At 38.4% G+C, this 21944-nt stretch overlaps 1 protein-coding gene across 2 annotated transcripts in view; it reads left to right on the top strand.

Annotated features, from left to right (window-relative positions):
* Window positions 1-21944, top strand: part of LOC126863389 (teneurin-m) — a 651332-nt gene that overhangs the window by 194378 nt on the left and 435010 nt on the right. For both annotated transcript variants that reach the window (XM_050613487.1, XM_050613488.1), the window contains exon 2: window positions 5455-5539. In XM_050613487.1, coding sequence (XP_050469444.1) covers window positions 5524-5539 — 16 coding nt within the window. In that variant the 5' untranslated portion in view covers window positions 5455-5523. The remainder of the gene's footprint in view (window positions 1-5454; window positions 5540-21944) is intronic.

The following is a 21944-nucleotide window of genomic DNA, read 5'->3' on the forward strand; positions in this document are numbered from 1 at the left end:
CTGTCTAAAATACGATCGCGTCACGGCATCAAATTTTACGAGGCATCCGTGGTTGGGGTTGAAGAGTTTCGGATAGGGAGGCTAGAACCTTTAAACCTTCTCCCCCGTTTCTTTCGCTCATGAGAAAGTCTCCGCCTGTGCTCTCGTCTTTTCGCGCGTTCTCCTCTTTTTGCCGTAGGATACGACGCGTTTTCGGACTTGGACGAAAAGTTCCTGTGAAACTTTCGACACTCTTTGCGTTTCTACGGAAGACACGCGGCCCGTGAAAGGAAACGTACGTCCCTTTGACGAACGATCGGCGATGGCCGTGTAATTTTCGAAAAAGTTTCGTGCCGGGAGTTCGACGAAAGTTTTCGGGGGCTTCCGATGAAATGGCGCGATGTAATTGGAAAGTTAATTAGTTCTTTCAGGATACGGGTTCGGCGCTAAGTGTTCGATCGTGGTGATTTTGAATCTGACACGTTGCGATTATGTATAGATTTTTACACTTTTAGATTTTCTTCTGAATTTCTATACTCTATATTCTATATATTTTAATTTCTATATCTCTAGATGTTCCTCAACAATTTTTTTATTTATTATCAAATACTTCACAAAATTATTCTATGCCTTAAATATTTTTACGCCAAGATTTATGCAAAGGTTCTTGCGAGTAAAAAAAGGATAGGACAAAATAATGTACATGCTGTTCTAAACAAATACGGTGGAACCTATCACGTAGCCTGAAGGTTCAGTAACATTATCCAGACGATAGTTTTATGTCGAAAAACTTCATAATAGGAACTTTGCTCTCGAGACACCCTTAAACTCATGGATATCGTTAGATTCTATAGAGAACGCGTTAGACCGCCTAATATTCGTCTGTAAATTTTCTGGGCAATTCAGCGACACCTATGCGCCATTCGGATGCGCATATCGATATATCGCTTAATTTTAACGACGCTGCGAGGGTATATAATGTAAACTCAATACCTTGGAGCATGCATGTTGGTAAGCGCCATACGATCCGATCCTGGATACTGGCATCAAATCCCCGACATGGCCATTATACGCTCATTTCAGGTTAATACTTGGCCGATGTCGGTGCATTGACCTAACGACCGACACCGTCGGACATTAAAGTTGAGCACCGCTGAGCTCCATCGCGCGGGCCGCATTGTCTGCCCTTATTTGCGGAGTTGCCGAGCAAATTATCCTGAGGATTTTGCCGGGGATATTGACAATGTCGAGCATCCGTGGAAAGCGAGAAGAAATGTTTGCGAACCGCGAGATAATGTTCCACGATTCCAACCATTTTACCAGCCAGTACTCGCGAAAATTGTTCGAATTTTCCTCGTGTTTCGTCGTCAATCGGCGACTAATATGGCATTGTCTCGAATATCGTTGGTTACAGGTTCCAAGCAAAAATAAAATGTCTGCAAAAAGTATTTTCATATTGTTGTATTTATTATAGCGTATATTTAACGTAGAACATGATTAAAAAACGATTCATCGGAGAATAAAGGTACGTGCAAACATCATTTCTAACCAACGTATATAAGGGATTATACTGGTTATAAAAAGATGATGGGACGCTCAGAATGAATTAGGTTAAATCGTATGAAATCGATCTCTACTATTTTGTTAGTAAGGTTACACCGTGCAAGGATTAAATTCACTTTTTCCTGTGCAAGGATTGCCTTTTGGCAAGAATATTAATTTCATTATAAAACTATAATACTATTAATACCTCGAACTGTTATACGCGTAAACTGCAAAGTATTATAAAATGTAAATTCGAGACTCGGAGGGTATTAGGAAAAGAGGATTAAAATTTTTACCATTATTTCACGGAAGAATACTTAACATCGTGAACCAGTTTTATTAAAGTATGTTTAAGGTCATAAAATACATATATATGTATATATATATTTGACGAAGTCAAAAGTTGAAGTAAACGTAACTTAGCACGATGAACCAATTCGAGGAAAGGCTATAATTATGAAATATGTATATTTCTGGGAAAGAATTAAGATTATAACAATATTTAAAGATTAAAATCCAAGAGTTCCAACCAACTCGCATAGCAAACGCGATTACAGAAACCGTTGAACTACACGTGACGAATGGACGAAGAGGGCTGACTACTCGCGGAGATAGGTGGTCAATCGGGACACGTGGGAAAAGGAAAACGATAATCTAACGAGGACACGCGACAATTGGATCACAGGTTGCCTTTTCAGCTTTCGCCTTTTTTTCGCCCTTGTTGGCGTCCATAAAGGGGCGATTCAAGGAGCAACTCGCATCGTCGAAAGGGTTCAAAAAGCAAGATTCCCGGCCGATTCTTCTTTTCTCTTTTCAATTTTCTTTAGAACGCTTACGCACGTACGAACCTACACACACGCGCGTTGCCTCTGCCTGGATCTAAGATAGTCTTGATTCTTAAAATTCCCGATGCAAGTCTCTGCCGCGGGCGATATTGGAAAACCTATCGATGCCTTCTCATCTACTCGTTGGCATTCAATAGAAACCGGACGGAATATTCGGACGCAATTTCTTTATGATAATTCAATTTTTCCCTCGATCCCGTCGTGGCCATCCTGGCTTTCGCGATTCCAAGAGCTGGCCAACGCGCAGCCTACATACCTGACGTACCGACCTTCTCCAACCTTTTATCCTGCAAATGGCCGGACCTTATTCGTCCATATTGCCGCGAACAGCCTCCTGACTAAAGAATCCTACTGGCTCTTTCGTGAATTCATTTTGAATACCCTAGCCAGCTCGAGAACCAGCGGCCTTCTCCCCCATGCTGCATGAAAATTGATCGATTCGTGCCTCAGGGCGTAAGAAAATTTATTGTATAACGTAGCCCGCTCTTCGATGTCGAACTACCTAGCTTTAGGTAAAGGTTGGATCGGTCGTGGAACGGTTGAACGAGATCGTTGGTGACCTATGGAACTGCAAACGTCAGATTGATGAAGTTTTCACGAGGATCAATTGTATTCGAGTTTGTAAAATGATAATCGAGGTTAGTTCAAGTCATTTCCTTTTGTTAATATATTCCTAGCCCATTGATGGTGGTAAATGGTCGATAGCCCGTGTGCTATCGACTATTAATATATATTAAATATATATACTTAAAAGTTTTAAACAATAACGATATATGTTGATTGTTATCTATTTTTGATCTTGACGTTGAATTAATTGCACCTGTCAGTTACAAGTGGCCATTGATTACTTACATACATTTCATTTTTTGTGAATGGTGAAATTGTTTTGTTATAAACTGATATACTTCCTAAATCTCGAAAATCGACTTTCTTAAAACACCTACTTATCTGAACAATTTTCTTGCTTGTATTTTGTCAGTGTCATGATTTCATCCAAGATATTCCGTGTATACTTAATCCATTTCGTATCAATTTATCTGGCATATATCGTATCACATCCGTAAGTGTTCTTCCCTATCTTCATTTTTCCGCTTGCCGAAGTTTCCCATTATACCCTGCTGCCTTGGAAGGGCAGACGTTATCCGATTATTTCGTTCAACATTTACCGCCGCGACACAAATGCATTCTTCGGTTACCGCCCGCTCCGATTGTATTCTCTTAAGTGGTATTTGCTAAGATAACTTCGTCCACTTTCTCCTAATTCTCCTCCAATAGTTACTTTCCTTTGGCGAACAATTCTGATGAAGATGGACGTCGTACAAATGCTTATCAATCAAACATTCCATTAAATGAATGTAATTACTGATTACGTATACCATAAAATAAATAAATTAAATAAATTAATTAAATATATATATTTGACGCGCTTAAAAAGTATTCAATATATTTTAACACTAGAACTACCACACCAGTCAAATTGATTGGTTTTACAATTTTATTTTCAAATTCCTATTTCATGTTATATCTTTTTTCCGCAATGATGTAATGACTTTTGCAACGATAACTAAAAGAGTAATATAATAAATTTTATTTTGTTTTTTATATATTCAAATTCGAAATAATTTTGTATCAAGGCTACTTATACCAATACCAATCAAAATGACTGGTACTTGTCAAAGTGTAAAAGGGTCCTGCAATCTGTTTATCGAACCCCAATTAACCAGTTTCCTCGTTTTATACAACTTCCCACACGTTTTTTAAACTTTTACTGCTTATCATTCAATATGATGATATCAGTTATCAGGAAAATTCCGGATCGATCGCTAGATCGCTAGATGCTAACACTAGAAACACCATACCAGTCAAACTGACTGGTTCTACAATTTTATAATTGTGTCAAATCTTCTTTAGGGATTATAGTCTCAGATGGATTAATAATACTAAAAATGAACTACACAACATGGAATTCCTTCTGTAAGAAAGTAATAAATCAATAAATATAAAAATATTCTATTATTACGTATTTTTTAAAGACCAGTCATTTTGACTGGTTTTGGTAAAAATAGCTTCGTGCTAATTATCGATGGTTCTAGTGTTAAAGAAACGCGCTATTGATGTTTCATTGTATTTACTCGTATTAGATGACATTTGATACGCATCAATCTGATAATAGGTAATACAAATACTTTATTTAATTTTTGGCAATAATTCAACTTAACATCGTTTTATCGACGGATAACGATATATATCGATAACACAGTTTAGCTTTATTTGGCTTTAGCAGTATCTTTAATACCTTACAGCGTTATCGATCAGCTGTTACTCGAGTTACGTTCCCTACTCGTCTTCTCTTCGTCCATCTTGCTCTCCTTTGGCCGTCAATGCCGATTGGAAAATCGAAGTACCCACGAGGGTGGTTACGCAGACCCGTTAAACCCCCTTAGTGGTGGCAATATACGAGAAGGACTTATTGGCTAACTAAGCCAATATCACCGCAAACGATGTGTCCATCTGGCAAGCTAATTAGCAACTTATGAAACGAATCGCGACGTATTAGCCCACTTTATTTGTTTCACGCTCCTGCAAGTGTTCGTGTACTGTGACGATAAAGTGCTTACCGGTTTTTATTGGTTACTGGTTTTTCAATGACTTTAGCTTGTTTGGTTATTCGTGAGAATGTAGGGTCAAAATTATTACACCTACGGATGTGTATCAATGAGCCTAACTTTCAGTTAGAATACTCAAAGATGCCGTGAAAAGTACAAGACTTAAAAAATCAAGATTCGCTGAATTAAAATAGTCGGATAATGAAATAGACGACTAACGTTAAGAGAAAATACTTCAATAATTGAAAATATTTTAATTTTTAGAAATTGAAGTGAAACTCAAAAAAACGTTTTTTTATTTGCAAAAAAAAACACATACACACAGAATCTAAATTTAAAAGCACAGAATCTTTTCGTACAAACAAACAATTATGCCTAATCGAGATCGCCGAATAATGAATTTTAAAATATCAAAGTAACTATAATCATTTAATCCTCAAAAATTCACAATAATTAATACGAAAATGGAATTGTTACAGGTGTTAGCGTGTATCTGTGCGATCGCGACTCCGGCCAGGAGTAACCATCGAGGTACATGAAAGAAGGACATGAACTACTCTCAAGGTAAGCTGTGTCCGATCTCAATTCCAGAATCGCAATTCAACCAGTATACAATTTCCATTCAATCTTGCGGAACGCGACGTTGGTACATATGTATATAGACACGTACACAAATGTACGGAAACTATAGACGGTGTATATGTATGTGTGCGTGCGGAAAATTCGCCGAAGGTTTGTCGCCGTCCGATCTCGAGCTTCGCTCGAAGCCAACACGAGCGGTCTGAAACAGTTCGGAAATTCACTCAACTAATCAAATACCGCTAAAACCGCTAAACAAGTTAGGTTAGCAATCTACGTGCTCCGAATGGCAACTCCGAACTGCTCTGCGGCTGCGAAGCGCGAAAACGCTCGCGACTGCTTCCGCAATCCGCACGCCAGCTCCGACCTACCCTCCTCCACCTACGGAATCCCTTAACGAGGGGAAACGACTCGACGCAGACGTGTCCGATTCCTTCTGGCCGCAGATACAATTCACTATCAGCTCAAAGAAATTATTTCTTCTTCGACTTCCTCCAGTCCGACGTCTGCGTTTCTCTTAATCGACGTTTGTTGGAAAGACCGAGGTTTTTGTTTTATTGGGTTTGTTGTCGGGTGTTTAATCCTTTTGATAGTAGCCCTCATAACGTGGTATATATAAAAAATTCCACAGCTTTCTCTATGAATACGCACGTTATTTGGTATACGAAGTTATTTGGTATATTCAGAGATTTGTAATTTATAGAAAACATAGTACAAGAAAGTTTCCATACACGAATCTAAATAGGAAGACTTTCTTCTGCTTGAAAAAATTTGAAAAAATTCTACAAACAATGCTTTACATTACACGCGAAGCGTTTAATATTCACCGCTGTTACTAATATACAGTTGCAGAAGAATATTTCTAGCGTTATTCGCGCGATGATCATTCGAATGGTCTCTTTATGGTTGCTGAAGAATTTAATTTCGCTCGAAAAGCCATTATGTAAAAGACCCATCGTGTCCCTCGACCGCTATGTGCACGAGTAAAAAGTCACTCGAAAGCTTCTATGTAAACCGAACGAGTTTTTAATTGTAAAAGCATCACGTACTGCTCTGCCACGCTCGAACATCGGGGTCACTTCGTTCCGAGGGTTGAAAAGACACGTGCGGTTAGCCCGTCAAGATGTTTCCTCCTGACCCCCTTCTCTTCCCTTAATTGTTCTCATATTTGATGGTCGAGACGTTATCTTGCGTACGTGTCCTTTCTTAATTTGCATACATATACTTCTGTTTATAAGTATTGAGACATGTACGGAAAATGAAATTAACATACGATTCTTAATTCATTCCGCTTTGTCGTTTTCACGACTATAAAAAACATGAAATGTTTTTGGCAATTCGTATTACGAGACTAATAATAATAAGATGCTATAAATAGACGATAAATATATATTTAGATAGAAACGTGACTACGTATTACCTACTTATCTTCGTCACATTGTTTAACTCTAATTCAGTATGCACAACATACTTAGATACGCATTATCATTTTTCGTAGTTAATTTCTAGTGTTAATTTTATCTGTTAATAACACAAAGTCTCTATAAAATCTCATTGTGACGGTATATAACAGTACGTGTTATTATAGTCTCTCAAAGAATTGGCATTTCATTCGATAGAAAAGAAGAGAGAGAAGATTCTAGTGTCGATATTGCATGATCAATAATACATCCCGATTTGGAATATTGAATTGAGCCACGTGCTATCACGACCCTTCGAGAGTAACCCCGCGATCGAAACTTCCTTTAGGAGGGTATAAAAAGGAAATTCAGAAAAACCGGCTGCACGCCAGCGTACCGAATAGAAGGCAAATAATGAATTTAGTCTCTTTTAAAGAGGTTATTGACGGAATCCATTGCTGTTCCTAAACGCATGGCCGACCGAGCGAGAGAGCCAGAATTTCCCCCGGTGCTTCACCCCCTCCCCTATAACGTAATTACGAAACTCGTCCTCGACCGTGCCAAAGGGGTTGTTTCTTTGTAAATTTTTTCCCCCCGGCCAGCCTCTGTGAAACCGATGTTTACTCGGATGACCACTTTCGCCACAAATCTCGATCGCAAAGTTCACGCCGACGATCGAAGCTAAAGGTTAACTTTCCTCTCCGCTTTTCCGTTATTTTTGGCAACGACGAAATTCAACCAATGTGTTTTGATGATATATTATGTTATTGTGTTCTTTATTATAGTATCTTTATTGGTTTCGGTTGCATTTGAAATGTACGTATTTATTATCTCGTACAACTATTGTTGAAAACTACAAATCAATAACATAATATCGCATTAAAAATATCTGTACAACCATTATGTATGGAGAAAAGATCGGCGATTTAAATTATTTTTTATATATTCTATGTCCTCAAAATGACATTGAGTAATTCATTATCGAAAAATTTTTTGTAAATGGAGTTGATCAATTTGCCTTCTAAGTAACTTAATTGTGCCTTTACTTCCTCCTTTGTTCAATAATTCGTATGAAATTCTATTACAAATATTATATATAACACTATAAGTGTTGCAGAATATTATATCATCATAAACAGTAAGCACGTCACGATGTTTTATCATATTATAATATTGATGCGAGATAAGTTGTGTAACAGAATATATTCTATTATTCATTTAGAGAATAGTGTCTATAAGCTATAATTTAGAGAATAGTGTTATAAGCTAGGGATAAATATTTGATATCTATCAAGTAGCTTAAAGGTAATTTAATTGTATCCACATGCCAAAACACGGGCATGTATCTCAACTAAATTTAAGTATCTAAAAACTAATTTCTTCTTCAAAGGCCAAACTCCGTGGCATATTGAAATCCAATATCCTCTGTTGTTCGAATTTCTTATTTCGTGGTTGATGTACTTTCAATTACTTTAATCCTTCCAAATATTCCAAATTCCTATTTTATTTTATTCTAATTGTGTTTAAACGAATGAATGATCCTTTGTGACTTTAAAGCAACTTTTAGCGGCGATAGAATAAAACCAAAGTAAGAGAGATAGGTCGATCCAAGCATCCTTGACAACCATCTGACTTATGTATTGTAAATACCATGTAATCCGATGACCTCTCGGCGACGGTCCCTTCATTACCGGCGCGGTTGCCATTGTTCCGTTGCTATAATTGAATTCCCAAGGCAGCCGCTGGCAACCAATCCTCATCCTCTCAGCATCAGCGATCCGAGAGCACCGCCGATTCCACGTCGAAACTCTACGAGATCCTGATTTACCCCATTCAGCCGGGAATAATGCGATATCCCGACCCCAAAAGCCACGTCGAACCTCACTTCGAAAGCGAAGTCATCTTAGCAAGGGTTAGTCTGATCTCGTGCAGAGTCGATTCTAAATGTCCGTTCGCTCGTGTCACCCGGTCGCTTTTCCGGCCGACAGCCGGACGTGATTTCCATCTTGAAAACGAACCGCGAGTCCGCGCCTGTTTTATACATACGACTGTCTGTATCTGATAAGCTGAAATCGAGGCTTCGTTCTAGATTCTCTGTGATTAAAATGCAGAATCAGTGTGGCTGAGAGATATAGAGGATGGCTGGTAGGATAGCACTTCGTTTAGAATGCTGGTGAACGATGCGATCTTTCTTTGGTGTTGGAGCGTCTTTGTTCTGCGAAAGGAGAAAGTTGGGGTTTAGGAATGAACGTGAAGTTAGGATCGGTCGGCTGGTTTTCGGATGTAGTTATTTGTGGTGGAAGATAAAAACGAATGATAGGTTTCAATATTAATTTTTTAATTTATTCTTTTTCGATATATAGCGTGTAAATATGCTAATTAATTGTAATTCATGTGGATGCTTCTTTTCGTCGATTTAACACCTTTGTAATATTAATCGTAAATAATAGAATGAAGCTTCGAATAGCAAGTAATAGCTTTTAATACCTTCGGTTACAGTCTTCGAATAGAAACGAAGGTATTTAAATTATATTTTAGGAAGAAATAAAGTTTCCCTCTTGTTAAATGCATTCCTCTGCTCTAGATACTGTCTATTGCATACTACAAACCTACAATTTAAATAGTCAGTGTATCGACGTACCATGTATGCAATATAGTTCGAAGTGATCTAGTTTCTCTTGAATCTAGTATATCCTAACTCACATTTTATTCATCGCATCACTTACATACGATTTCATTCCTTCAAGATTTAACGATGTACACTAACCTGAATATTTCTCCTACTGCAGCTCTCTTGAAATATAAATGCTTCTAAAGAATTTTCTACATCAATCTCAACCAAATCAATGCAACAAGCTGTCAAATAGATTTCCAAAATTGGCTAATCGGAATTCAAACTATAATTTAATAACGATATCGTCAGTTAAAACCTCAAAGAATACAAACATATCACCCTGCCAACTTAACCAGCTATCAGATAAATTCTCAAATTGCATAATCACAGTTCAAATCGTTCCAATCCTGAAAAATCTCTTCATCGTTGCACTTTCCACGAGAAATGGAAAAAGGCTTGCGTCGAAAAGGATAGAAACGAGACAGAAAAATACAACAACGTGCAATCATTGACGCGATCATAGATACAACGGGTATATGGAAAGCGGGGATCGACAATCGTTCGAAACGATCGACGTGTCGTTGCGGCTACTAATCAACGCGCAGATACCGCATATTAGCGAGAACAACGTTACGGGGGTTTCGTCGAATTCGCGTCAGTCTGTCGGCGGCAGATTTTTGGTGCGGATGCGTTATGGGTCAGTCCGGTGCTGGACAGTTACGTCGACGTGAACAATCGATGTTAGCCATCAGTTGCAGTTTGCGCGAGGCAGCTATACCCGGGACAATTGTTATTGACAAATCGTAATGCCGGTCATCAGTCATGGTGGAGACAGGACGCCTGTAGCGGCGCGGCCCGCGCATTTATACGCCTCCTGCGTGCACCCACATGTGGGCGCATCCACGCACAAAGACCCTTCGTACCATCTCTATCCTCGATCACTCCATCACTCGTCACTAACCTAGATTTGCATTTGATTGCTCAAGATATTAGTCATTTCATCTAAGACGCGAGTAATTTTGGGACTAAGTACTGAATGAAAGTTAATGAAAGTAGTTCGTTGCAGTTCATCCAACAATAATTCTAGCTTCGAGTGTGAATATCTAAATTATAAAGAAAACTACTTCTCCGTCACATAGAAAAAAAAGGAAGCAAGAATAATTGCTCTTCATTCACGTCACCGCCATATTTTCCCATAAAAAGAAGAAAAAAGCAACTAAAACGATCTTTCACAGCTGGCACGCAAAATAAGAATACGAATATAAAAATCGTACAACGAGAGTTGAGCTCGAAACAGATGGAAAAAGCAAATATTGATTGCAAATAAGAAGGCAATACAGTCGTGTATTAGCTGGAACATTCTATCAGCGATAACAACATTCACGAAGCAAGTTAGCTCCGTTCCATAAAAATGCAGACACGCGGATTATAACGCGGATGCCTTTCAACGACCAACTATTATACATTTCTCCAACAATACACGTAACATCGCAACATTCATTAGCGATCGTTATTCCCATTCATGCCCCTGAATCATCGAAGGGAAGGCAAAATCCCTCAACAACGAGCAGAAGAAGGAACACTATTTCCCATTTAAGATTAAACGCACGACGGTCGGTTATTCCTTCCAATTACACCTGATTTAGGCAGCGTTACGCTTAACTAAGCCCGCAAAAAGCGGGATTCGTGCGCGTCGTGAATGGACTTGCCTCACGAAGAAGCATCGGTATCTGTAGTAGGTTAACGTTCACCAGAAGCTGGCCCCGCCAAGAACCGGAGGCGTGCTCGAGGGCCTCTATTGAATTAACTCCATTCACCAAATTGCTCTCGCATTATGCTGGATCACGCCTGAGCTAAGTTCCACCCTCGGGCCGTGTGGTCTCTCTGTCACAAACGGAGGACAAAGTCTTCGTACGATTGAAATTCGTGGCCCGTTAGCGAGTCTACATGGATCGGGATATGCGAACGATCCCCTCTTCTCCTCTTGCTCCTCCTTTTTCACCCCCCCCCCCCTCCTCTTTGTAATTCATCAAAGACCTACAGCTAGTCCAGAATTTCTTCGCCTCCTCCAATTTCCCTTCGTCGACGAAAATTTTACTCGCAGATAAGAACGAGTTCTTTCGACTAACGCTGAAAGGATTACGCTGTTACCCGAACCTTGTTCAAATTTAAATTCAACTCTATCTTTTCTCTTTGGAAGCCTCACTTTCTTTTTCTTTAGACCGTAATACGGTATAACGATTGTTTGATGATTCTGTTAATTCATTAGCGGTGATTTTAGGTTGATTGCCTGGCCTTTTGGTTGGCTCGGTTTTCTGGGAATAATAATGTGTAAGAAAGGATCTTCCGTTCTCTTAATGAAAAAGGATTTTTGAGGCACGTTTGATTATAAGATAAATTTGTTTTAGTTCCTGGAGGTCGAGCGTGGATTTATCTGCTCGAAAAAATGGGTAACCTTCGAATAAAGATAAAAAGTGAGAATTAAGTGTTTTTCGTTGTGATTCCTTGAATTAGGAAATACTGATAATAGAGAAAATTAATATCGTATAAAATATCAAGGCAAACGTTATTTCTTTATAGAGTTAATTTCCTCTGATTTAAAAGCAAATATGAAACTGAATAAAGTACGAAAAAAATAAATAATAAAATAAAATTTAATAAACTAAAGCTGAAATTTTTGAACGAGGATGTACCTAAATACGACGATGAAGAAAATCTGGGAATTTAGTCTTAAGCCGTCTTTTATATTTTCCTTTCATACCTCGTACGTTCTTATATTTGCCACACGTTGTTCCCCACATATAACATCCTGACCAGGAAAAGAGAAATACGGAACGGACAAGGATAGAAATCTTGAATTGTAGAAGAATAAAGGGGGAAGAAGAGAGAAGGAGAGAAGAAAAGCAAGAGGACATTCGCCAATTTCTCCCAAGGCTACCGCGTGCTACTGCAGCTGTGAGTAAACGAACGATAAATTTGCCCTGAAAAATAAAAATAAAAGGAAAGATCGAGCAGAACCGGAGAAACATCTCGCGCGATGCACAATACGAGTCTTCTCTCTTCCTTGCTTTTCCTCCGTTTCTTTTTCTATTTCCCCATTTCCTTCACGTGGAACTGTTCACCAATCGAGAATCGTGTCGGCGATCAAATTCAATTTCCGTTATCGATTCACTTTCGCGCTTCTTTATGGTATAAACAATCCAATAATGAAACGATAGAAAATCGTGTAATCGGTGTTCGAGAAACGGACATTAATTAATTTTATATTATAACGTTTTATTTCTGTTCAACATTTGATGAGTAAAATTTTCTAGGTGTTAACTCTTCTTTCCAAATTTTACTACTATAGAATCAGAGTTTAATTTGTTGAGAATTCATTATAAATTGTTCTTTATACGAGTAATACGAGAATTATGTAGTCAGTTTCATTTCCATGTAGCATACACGGAATATAGGTTATAAACACGCTCATTCAAGTTATGCCGTACATTCTACAACTTCGAGGTATTCTTCTCCTTCAAACTCTACTTCGAAAACCCTGCTGTGTATTTCCATATTGTTCCATAAAGTTAAATTTACGCCGCCGCACTTTCTCCATTAAAGTTAAAAAATATACAAACACATTGTTTCCAAAACGCGTGTACATCTCTGAAAGAACAGAAACTGGGGCTCCTCAATATTGAATTACCTTTTCCTAAGATATGTGCATGTATCGTTTCTCATGCTATTAAAGATCATGCTAAAAATGTAGTATTTCATGTTAATTCCATACCACATGTAATATTCTTGCTTTTTTATACATTTAGTTATAATTTTACCAAAGTGTGTTATCCATGTAATAAAACATATTTATTATTATTATTATTATCTCTGATATAATAATCTAAACAATTTGTTCGCGTCACTCTTTCAAAAGGATACACGTACAATATTTCATATTAAAATTCGTCCGGAAAATGTCGTCATCGTCGACGTGATAATACAAAATTCGAAACAATCAGGTTTCGTGTCAATGCACAAGCGATCTACTGAAATTCGCGATTCGTATCTCGCTCGTCCGCGCTGACCCTCTTTCCGGAATACATTATATCGTAACGTCAGTCCTAATTATCGATTGCACACACATACACACCGTGTACAACTGCATCGTCCCACATTTCACAAGTGGTTTTCGCCCTGCAGAATTTCTTCTCCATTCCTGTTTCTTTCTTAGCCCCTTTAGCAAAGGCAGCGCGACAAGGTAAGCTTGATCTCGCGGGGTCTGCTATTTACTCATGGCACTTTGATTAAAAAAGAAGGCGTGAAATTTCTTGGTAACGAGCAACGAGGGCCCGAGGATTTTTTAATTAAAAACCGAGGCAACGGTTGCGAAAACATTCAACATCGACGTTCGCAATCGCGGGCGACGATCTTTCACAACGAAATCCAGGTCGAAAACACCGACAACGTTGTATTATTTCGAACGAAATTACAAGGCGAAACAGAAAGAACGTCGAGGAAACGACGGAAATCTCGTTAAGGCGCGCGACATTATCTTGTATTTGCTTGGCGCATATGAAATGTCAAATGTTTATTTGAAGTTTGAATTTGGCGCGCCAATACCACAATCGTCATTAGTAAATCAATAAAGCGTACAAGAATTATTAAATATTTTAGTATACAATTTTTATACCAAAGAGAAATCGTACAAGCGACGTTATAATACACTCGTTAATCGATATAATTAATTGATAAATTATATGTATGGATATCAAATTAGAATCGTGGAATTCACAATCGCTCTTTTATATGCACAAAAACACTGAAAATTACAATTATCTTACAGATATACAAGTTTCAATGCTACCATTCTGTGTGGTACTTATCTCGTTCCAATTCAATCTACAATTAAAAGCATAACAAAGTTTCTTCACGGAATAGCACAAGGAAACAGCTCTTAAAAGTAATCAATGTAAAGTGTGAATCTCCATGATGTTAATAGAAAGAAAGACGCTTCTTTTGTTTCTCTCACCGAGGTAATTCTCTCCATCGAAAACAGTTCTTCATAAAAGGAGCACGTTGAACAAGGAAATGTCATTGTGAGGTTATTTCAAGGTAGTTTGACGAGAATTTAGTGTTATTACAGTCATTGGGGGCGTCCAGAAACGTATTTCAGGTACAGCCCTTAATTTAGCACGAGAAACCTAGCTAACAATCTTTTCAGAATTTAGATTTCTATCTTCAGATCGGTGTCCCGTGATATTCTATGTGACGTTTTTAAAACCATCTCTAGTCAGGGCACGTACTTCTAAATGAAGATTTATAGTGTGTGCTTCAGTAAACACGCTTTCAACAACGAATTTAACGCACTGAAATAGCGAAGAAGGTTTAATCTATTGGTAGAAATCACTAACGATAAAACTAATCACTGATTTCAAGTCTTTTTATCCAAATTCCTTTCAAACTTTCATATTTGTAGATCTACTTATTAATAATTTATTAAACTTTGGTATTTGTAGATCTAAGCTTGTTATATTTATAAATCCATTTTTATCAATCTTCATTCTTTACAAATGAATGTTTTTCACATTTTGCTATTTATAAATCAATTTCTTTCAAACTTTCATATCTACAAATCCATGTTGCCCATAATTCGTGTACCGATAAATCCATCCAATTAATTTCAGAAATTTCAAAATAAGTTCTTTCATCGACTCACGATTATCACAGTATACCATTCATAAAAACACGAGGAATTATCCAATTCGCAGAAGAGCGAAATAACGAGTTCGGTGGATTTCTATTAAGTCATTGCAGCGGCTCGAAACGCGGCCGCCTTATCAGTTCGGTAATGCACCGCGGCGAGGGGTGTTTTTTTGTATAACCAACCACCCTTCTTGCAAGTTATGCGCCGTTAAGGTGGTCGCAGTTTAGGTACGTAATGAAATTTAAATGGCAGCCAAGTCTAACGGCGACAGCAATTGCAGCAACGCTGGCTGACAGGTCACGTTACGAGACTTCTTATCGAACGAGTGTCGTGCACACTTGCTCCTAGCCCGTAGCTGACTATACAATCCATCCTTTCTACCTACTCATCGTCACGTGCGTTTTCAACGTTCCTCGAATTCATGCACACAGGTTTCGTTCAATTCACCGCGCGGGAGGGAAAAGCTTCACGCGTTTAATCACGCTTTACGGATGGTTCGATATAATCTTTGTTTTTTCATCAATTTGCTTTTTCGTGAGATATATATTTGCTAGCAATTATTTTATGTTATTTATAGTTGGTGATATACGCATATATAATATTAAAATATATATATTTATTTATTTACTTATTTATTTATTTGTACCTGTCACTACACTAATTTATATTTATTTATATAATATTTAATTTGAATTTTTATAATAGAACGTCATAATCTTAAAAAATTGAAAATCACACGAGATAAATACGATTCTTTTGGCAATTTTCTGATTTTCATGTTACTCTCTATCTAATAGAGTATATCTTAATATAAGAGGGAAGTAATCTGTTTTAAATTCAAAGAGATGAAGATATTAAGTCAGGAGATGTTCCAGTTAACAAGTTAAATAAATTCCTTTAGTATTACAAGCCAGATAGATAAAAAAGATACAGAAAAAAACCTAGGAGATAAAACATTTCGAACGAACTAAAAGAAAGATCCTATTTTATAACAAAAAATCACTCGATAATACGTTCAATCTGTAATGTTATTCTTTCGCTAACGATGGACCGGTTTTGCTGGAAATAGAAGTAATGGTGACTGGAAGACGGGCCATCCCGGATGGAAAAATCGATTTCTATAATTGAATTGCGAGCGACCGAAAAAAATGGGAGGTGAAACGAGCTTCATCGTCGCCGAGTATCCCGGCATAAAAATTTCAACTAGTTCTCTCTAGTCCCTCTGCAATTTTTTGCATGGAAAACAAGTCGTGCGCCCTTTCCTCGTTTCTGGGTGCTCTTTTTATTATTTTTCTATCTTTTTTCTTTTTATTTTATTCGCTCATTACCCTCCCGTTGGTTTACGCCTTAATTTCTCTTTGCCGTCCACCCCTCTTTCGCAGTGCCCGACCTTTCTGGCCGCTTGACCATTATTTACACCTACCCCTCGTCCATTCTCCCCCTCCTCCCACCGCCGCCCCTCCCCCTCCCGCCTTGTTCAAGCTCGATTGTATCCCAAGCGTAAATAAATGACCCCGTGATTTTTAATTGGACTCGGCCCGGGCTCTCGAGTTTTCAGAATAAACGAGCTGTCCGACGAATAAGATCGCGACAGAAGTTGAAGAGGGGGTTGCGCGTCGATTCACCGCTCAACTTTTCCCTACGAACAGCTTCCACCCTTAAAAAACGTTGCTACAATCACATTATGTAAGTTAACGGGAATCCATATCTGAGTTGGATGGATATCACCATTTTATGTTTGGATAGAGATACTTGAAGTGTTTTATGATTAAAACACAATACGCTACAAGTATCTGCATGCGTTTACAAATATTCTTATGTAGCGATAGGTTTGATAATGAAACGAATAAATCTTTTAAGCATCGATAATAAGACAGGTAAGTTTCACAAATGAAAAGTTAGCTGATTGTCCAATTTGACATAGGATTAACAAATCGTAAAAGAGAAGTCAACATCTTTAACCCTCTACGATATAAATCGTCATTTGTATCACTTATTTCTGCAATACCCGATATACTTGGTAATTTGATCAATCGCAAAATGGCTTGAAAACACATATGTTTTCCAAAAACTCTGAACATCGCCTCCATGAAAGAAATACGAAATAAGAAATAACGTAGCAAGCTAAAAACAGAATACACGTCCAAACGATCACGCGAAACCTAGCCACGAACTAATAAATTTTTCAAAATTCTCAATTCCGGCTGAATCGCCCCGTAAATCCGGCGCCACAAAAATTCGCCGTAACACCAAATCGCCTGTCGGTTTCAGAACGTGAGTTGCTTGCATCGTGGTGCGAAACGATGGGGTTTGCGCTCGGTTATTCGTGGGAGGCGAGCAGGATCGGGTCAGCGAAGAATGTTAAACGTAAATCTGGCGCGGTGGTAGCGTTAGAAGCGAAGAAGTCTGATCCAGTTCGAATTCTGACCCAGTTTTTAGGCGATACAACAAGAAATTGTTATCAGGTCGCGATATATACACTGGTTCTTTCGAATTAATACATACGTGTGTAAATTCGTTTATGAGTATTGGCGATGTAAGTTTGATAAATTATTAGGACGAGTATTGCGCCAGATTCGAGCTTCAAAGAAACGTGTTTTTCGGATGTATTAACCTAATACTATCTAGAACCTTAAAAAATTTATTAGAATCTGTTTTTGTTACGAATGACAGATTTATTACGTTAGATACACAACAACAAGTTTATTAATGATTACGAATGTAAGAGTATATCGCCACGAGACAAGAAGTTCTGGCATTTACGATGCAAACGAAATCGGGTTCTCGCCATATTCCCCTCTCTCCGCGTCTCTTTCTCAGTCCTCCGGTTTCTCCACTTTGGAATACGTTAATTACTCAAAGGAATTTGCCTGGCCGGCCCTCCTTAAGCGTTATCAAGTTTCATGGATTTAGTAGCTACGCGTCACGGAATCGTCGCTGTGAAACGTTGATGGAAAAAAGGAACGTTAGCGCCCACGCGAGAGTAATTAAAACTTTAAGAGATTTCCGACCGGGCCCGCCGGGCGGATCAGTCTTATTATAAATCAGGAAAAGTGAAGAACGCCGTAATCCGGAAAGATCTCGTTGCTTCTGAAACATTAACGTTGCCTGCTCCACGAGTAACAATGATGATTACAGGATTCCTTGTGTCTTTCTATCATGTAACGTTGGTGACGTGATTATATGCTTTCCAGGTATAGGGGAGACTTTAAAAGGGATTGCTTCATTGTCAATTTTTCTTTTCTTTTATTATAATTTCTCTCACTTGGTAGGAGGTTTTTGAGAATTGTAATTGTACTTCCAATTCTTAAACAGTCTTCAACTTTTGATTTCGCCCAAATTAATTTGCATTTCCTATGATTTTCACTACTTATATACTGTATCTTTATGCCAGGCAACAAATCAAAATTTACAATTAAACTCTTCGATGCAAGATCAAATTCAACGTAATATCAAACGCATACACGTACCAGCATCTGGTAAACCGCTTGGTTTTCATTCGCATTCACCAACAATAAGGCGATTCAATTTCACGCCTACGTAACGTGCTCTGTTCTTACGGAATAGTCGACGTGGTATTGTTCGTCTTTTTGGTCGATCGATGGATCCGTGACAGAGAAGAAAAGAGAGATGCGCTTCCTACTGACCCAAATCCGCACGGGCCGCTGACGGCACACGAATAGAGAGAGATAGAAAGAGAGAGAGAGAGAGAGAAATAGAGAAAGGAACGTGTACGTAGGTACACTTTGTAATCTGCATATCGATTTCCCGAAGAAATGCGTTATTCATGGGGGACGGAGTCGTACATCGCAGAAGCAGAAGCTGATACGCGTGATCGCGATACTCTAAACCCATTTCGAGACTCAACGACGACACACTCTGACGCAGGGGGAAGAAAATGCGAGCAGACAACTGCTTCAGACGGACAGGTAAGCGAAACTGAAGAATCTTTCCGTGGAGTGGACGAGAAAGCGTGGAGAGACGTACGAAAGGTTTATGACATCAGCGATGCCTCGCCATGTTACTGATTTTGAACGATATTGCAATTACAGTGATTAAATGATATTTTGAAGGAGCTACGTGCAATTAACATTTCATTGTATAAAACGACCAACCTGATATAACACATAATATAATCTAATTAAGAACCAATGATATGTATATACCATAAACCATAAACGTACAATATATAATTCTACAAGAGGATGAAACTCGTTAATTTTACAAAAGATTAATTTGGTAAAATCGCTCGAGCACAGTGAATAGATCACTGATGATAACGATTCGTCGATTTCACACTTTTCAACGGTAGTGTGTCAACGATCTTTGGATATTGATCAAGAGATCCGAATGTCGATGAGACCGCGGGATTTTCAGCGCATTGCGATCGTAATTAAATGGCTACGATCGGCAACTAAACGCAACCCGGTTTGTAATAAAGCGAGAGAATGCGGAGGTGCACTCGTTCATGGTGACAATAGCCGAACGACCCGGGCACGAATCAATTAACTGAAGTTGACGCAGCGAAACCGAAGTGTCATTATCAGTGCAGGCTAATGCGTAATGCTTTTGGAGATTGATTTCGAACAGTTCGTTTCGAAAATCACGGAGCAAATAACAAACGAGAAACCGATCGACGAGTGCGATTTATCTTTTTCAATCTGAAACAGAAAACCGTGTTTCTTCCACTCTTCTTTTGTTCCTGTTACAGTCACTTGATTGATTTGGTTTTTCTATGGCGTTCGACAAAGAAACGATACAAATGATAATAATAAAAACAATACTTAATAACGAAGGTTATACATAAATAATTGTGGTAAAAATAATGCGTCGTTGTCTCCTGTTAAAATTGTCAATTTACGTTATTAAGAGTAATAAAACATTCTTCTATATAATAGAAGAAGTTAGATACACTATGACACGTATTAATAAGTTTAATAATATTTTTATCTGAACTTGAATATTGCTCATTAAAGTCAGCTTTGTATGAATTATTATAAAAAAGTCATAATCATGTTTTCGTCTCAATGAAAGTAAACATTAATATCACGAAAAACGCTCGTATACTTTGATAGTTTCTGTAACAAAATTTTAAAAAATTACTCTTAATAAAATTCGTCATTTTGACTAATTTGATAGATTTGGTATTGACCCGCTATACAGTATCTGTTATCAAATCAATTTCAGTTTATATCTACCTAATTCTCAGAAGTCTTCCTTTAATACATCTTAAGCATTATACTTTATATTCGCTTTATTAAATTCGAGCGGCGAATCAAATGATGCTCCGGACCAATAAACAGAGTGTACAATAGTTGCAACCATTCATAAATTATCCGCATGAAAGGATAACGCTGTACCTCGCGTACGAACGGGCGAAACATCAAAGATGGAGGATCCTCTTTATCCGTGCGAGCTTGGTGTTCTTTCGCGAAAATAAAAAAGTCTCGAAACGTCTTGAGTGATTGTTGCACGAACGGGTTATGCGTTCTGAATGCGCTTTATTATAAGCATCATTTGTTATCTCTTTAAAAACGACAATGCTATGGGTTTAGCACGCGGCACAAGCGGATGAAAGCAGGCACGAGGAGCGATTTATCAGCTCGCACGATGACAGGATCAGTCATCTCCTTCTCGTTCGTCTTCTTCTCCGTCTCTGCTGTTGCACCTTGAATCTTTCTCCAGATATTCATCTCGAAAATAACATATTCCACGCTGTTTAACCGCATTAATGGAATTCGTGTTGTCACTGTCCTACCTGAACGACTCTCTTCTCCGTGTTAGAAATTAATTTATTCTAAAATGTTTTAACCTCTTGCCAAAATGAATTATTTTGTAATCTATACATATGGACAAAGAATTGTCTTCTTACAGGTCTGAAAATTTAGAATCAGAGTTAGCTCGTGATAGAAACCTTTCGTATACTTTACTTATTTTTGTATACTTAGGACACTTAAACTTTAAAAAGACCGACGTTTCATATGCACCAACCTGATATTCCTTTCTCTATATATAAACACGAACTTGAATAAAAATCCGCAATCCAATCACCACGAACCTAAAACTACGTGTAAATACAGTGCCAAAATACTTGGAAGATCGAAAAGACGAAGAGAAGCAGCGGAATGAACCTCGTACGCCCCAAATCTCAGAGTACAGGTAGCTTTGTTTCCCATTCGAAGAAAATGGGACATGGTGACAAAGTCGCATCAGTGTTGGATGAGCTAAAGAGGAAAGTACCAGGCGAGTTCGCATCACGGACAGGCAGCTGCAAGGGTAATCTGTCAATTTATCCGTCAACGGAACTCTCACTGGGTTAGCGAGGGTTTCAGAGATCGCGGATATATTCTTCTTTTCCCAAAGCTCCCTGTGCATTGCGTCGTGAGGTCACGTATACCTTCTGATCCTGTTCCACGACTATCGTCAGGGATCTCTATACGTTGGGACGACGACGACGACGACTACGACGACGATGACGACGACAACCCTCAGGAACAAGCGGGAATTTTGAGTTCTGACGTGAGAAGAGCTCGTTATCGGGTAGTTCGATGAGATTCGCTCGATCATCTCGCTTTTCTGTCGCTCAAAGAGCCTTGAAATTGAAAAGGATCCTTTTCTCCGTGTCACAGAAGCTGCCCCTTTAGTCCGACACGGAAAAATCAAGAGGTCTCCAGCCGTTTCGAAAGCAGT

This window comes from Bombus huntii, chromosome 3 (genome assembly GCF_024542735.1).
Source record: "Bombus huntii isolate Logan2020A chromosome 3, iyBomHunt1.1, whole genome shotgun sequence".
NCBI lineage: Eukaryota > Metazoa > Arthropoda > Insecta > Hymenoptera > Apidae > Bombus > Bombus huntii.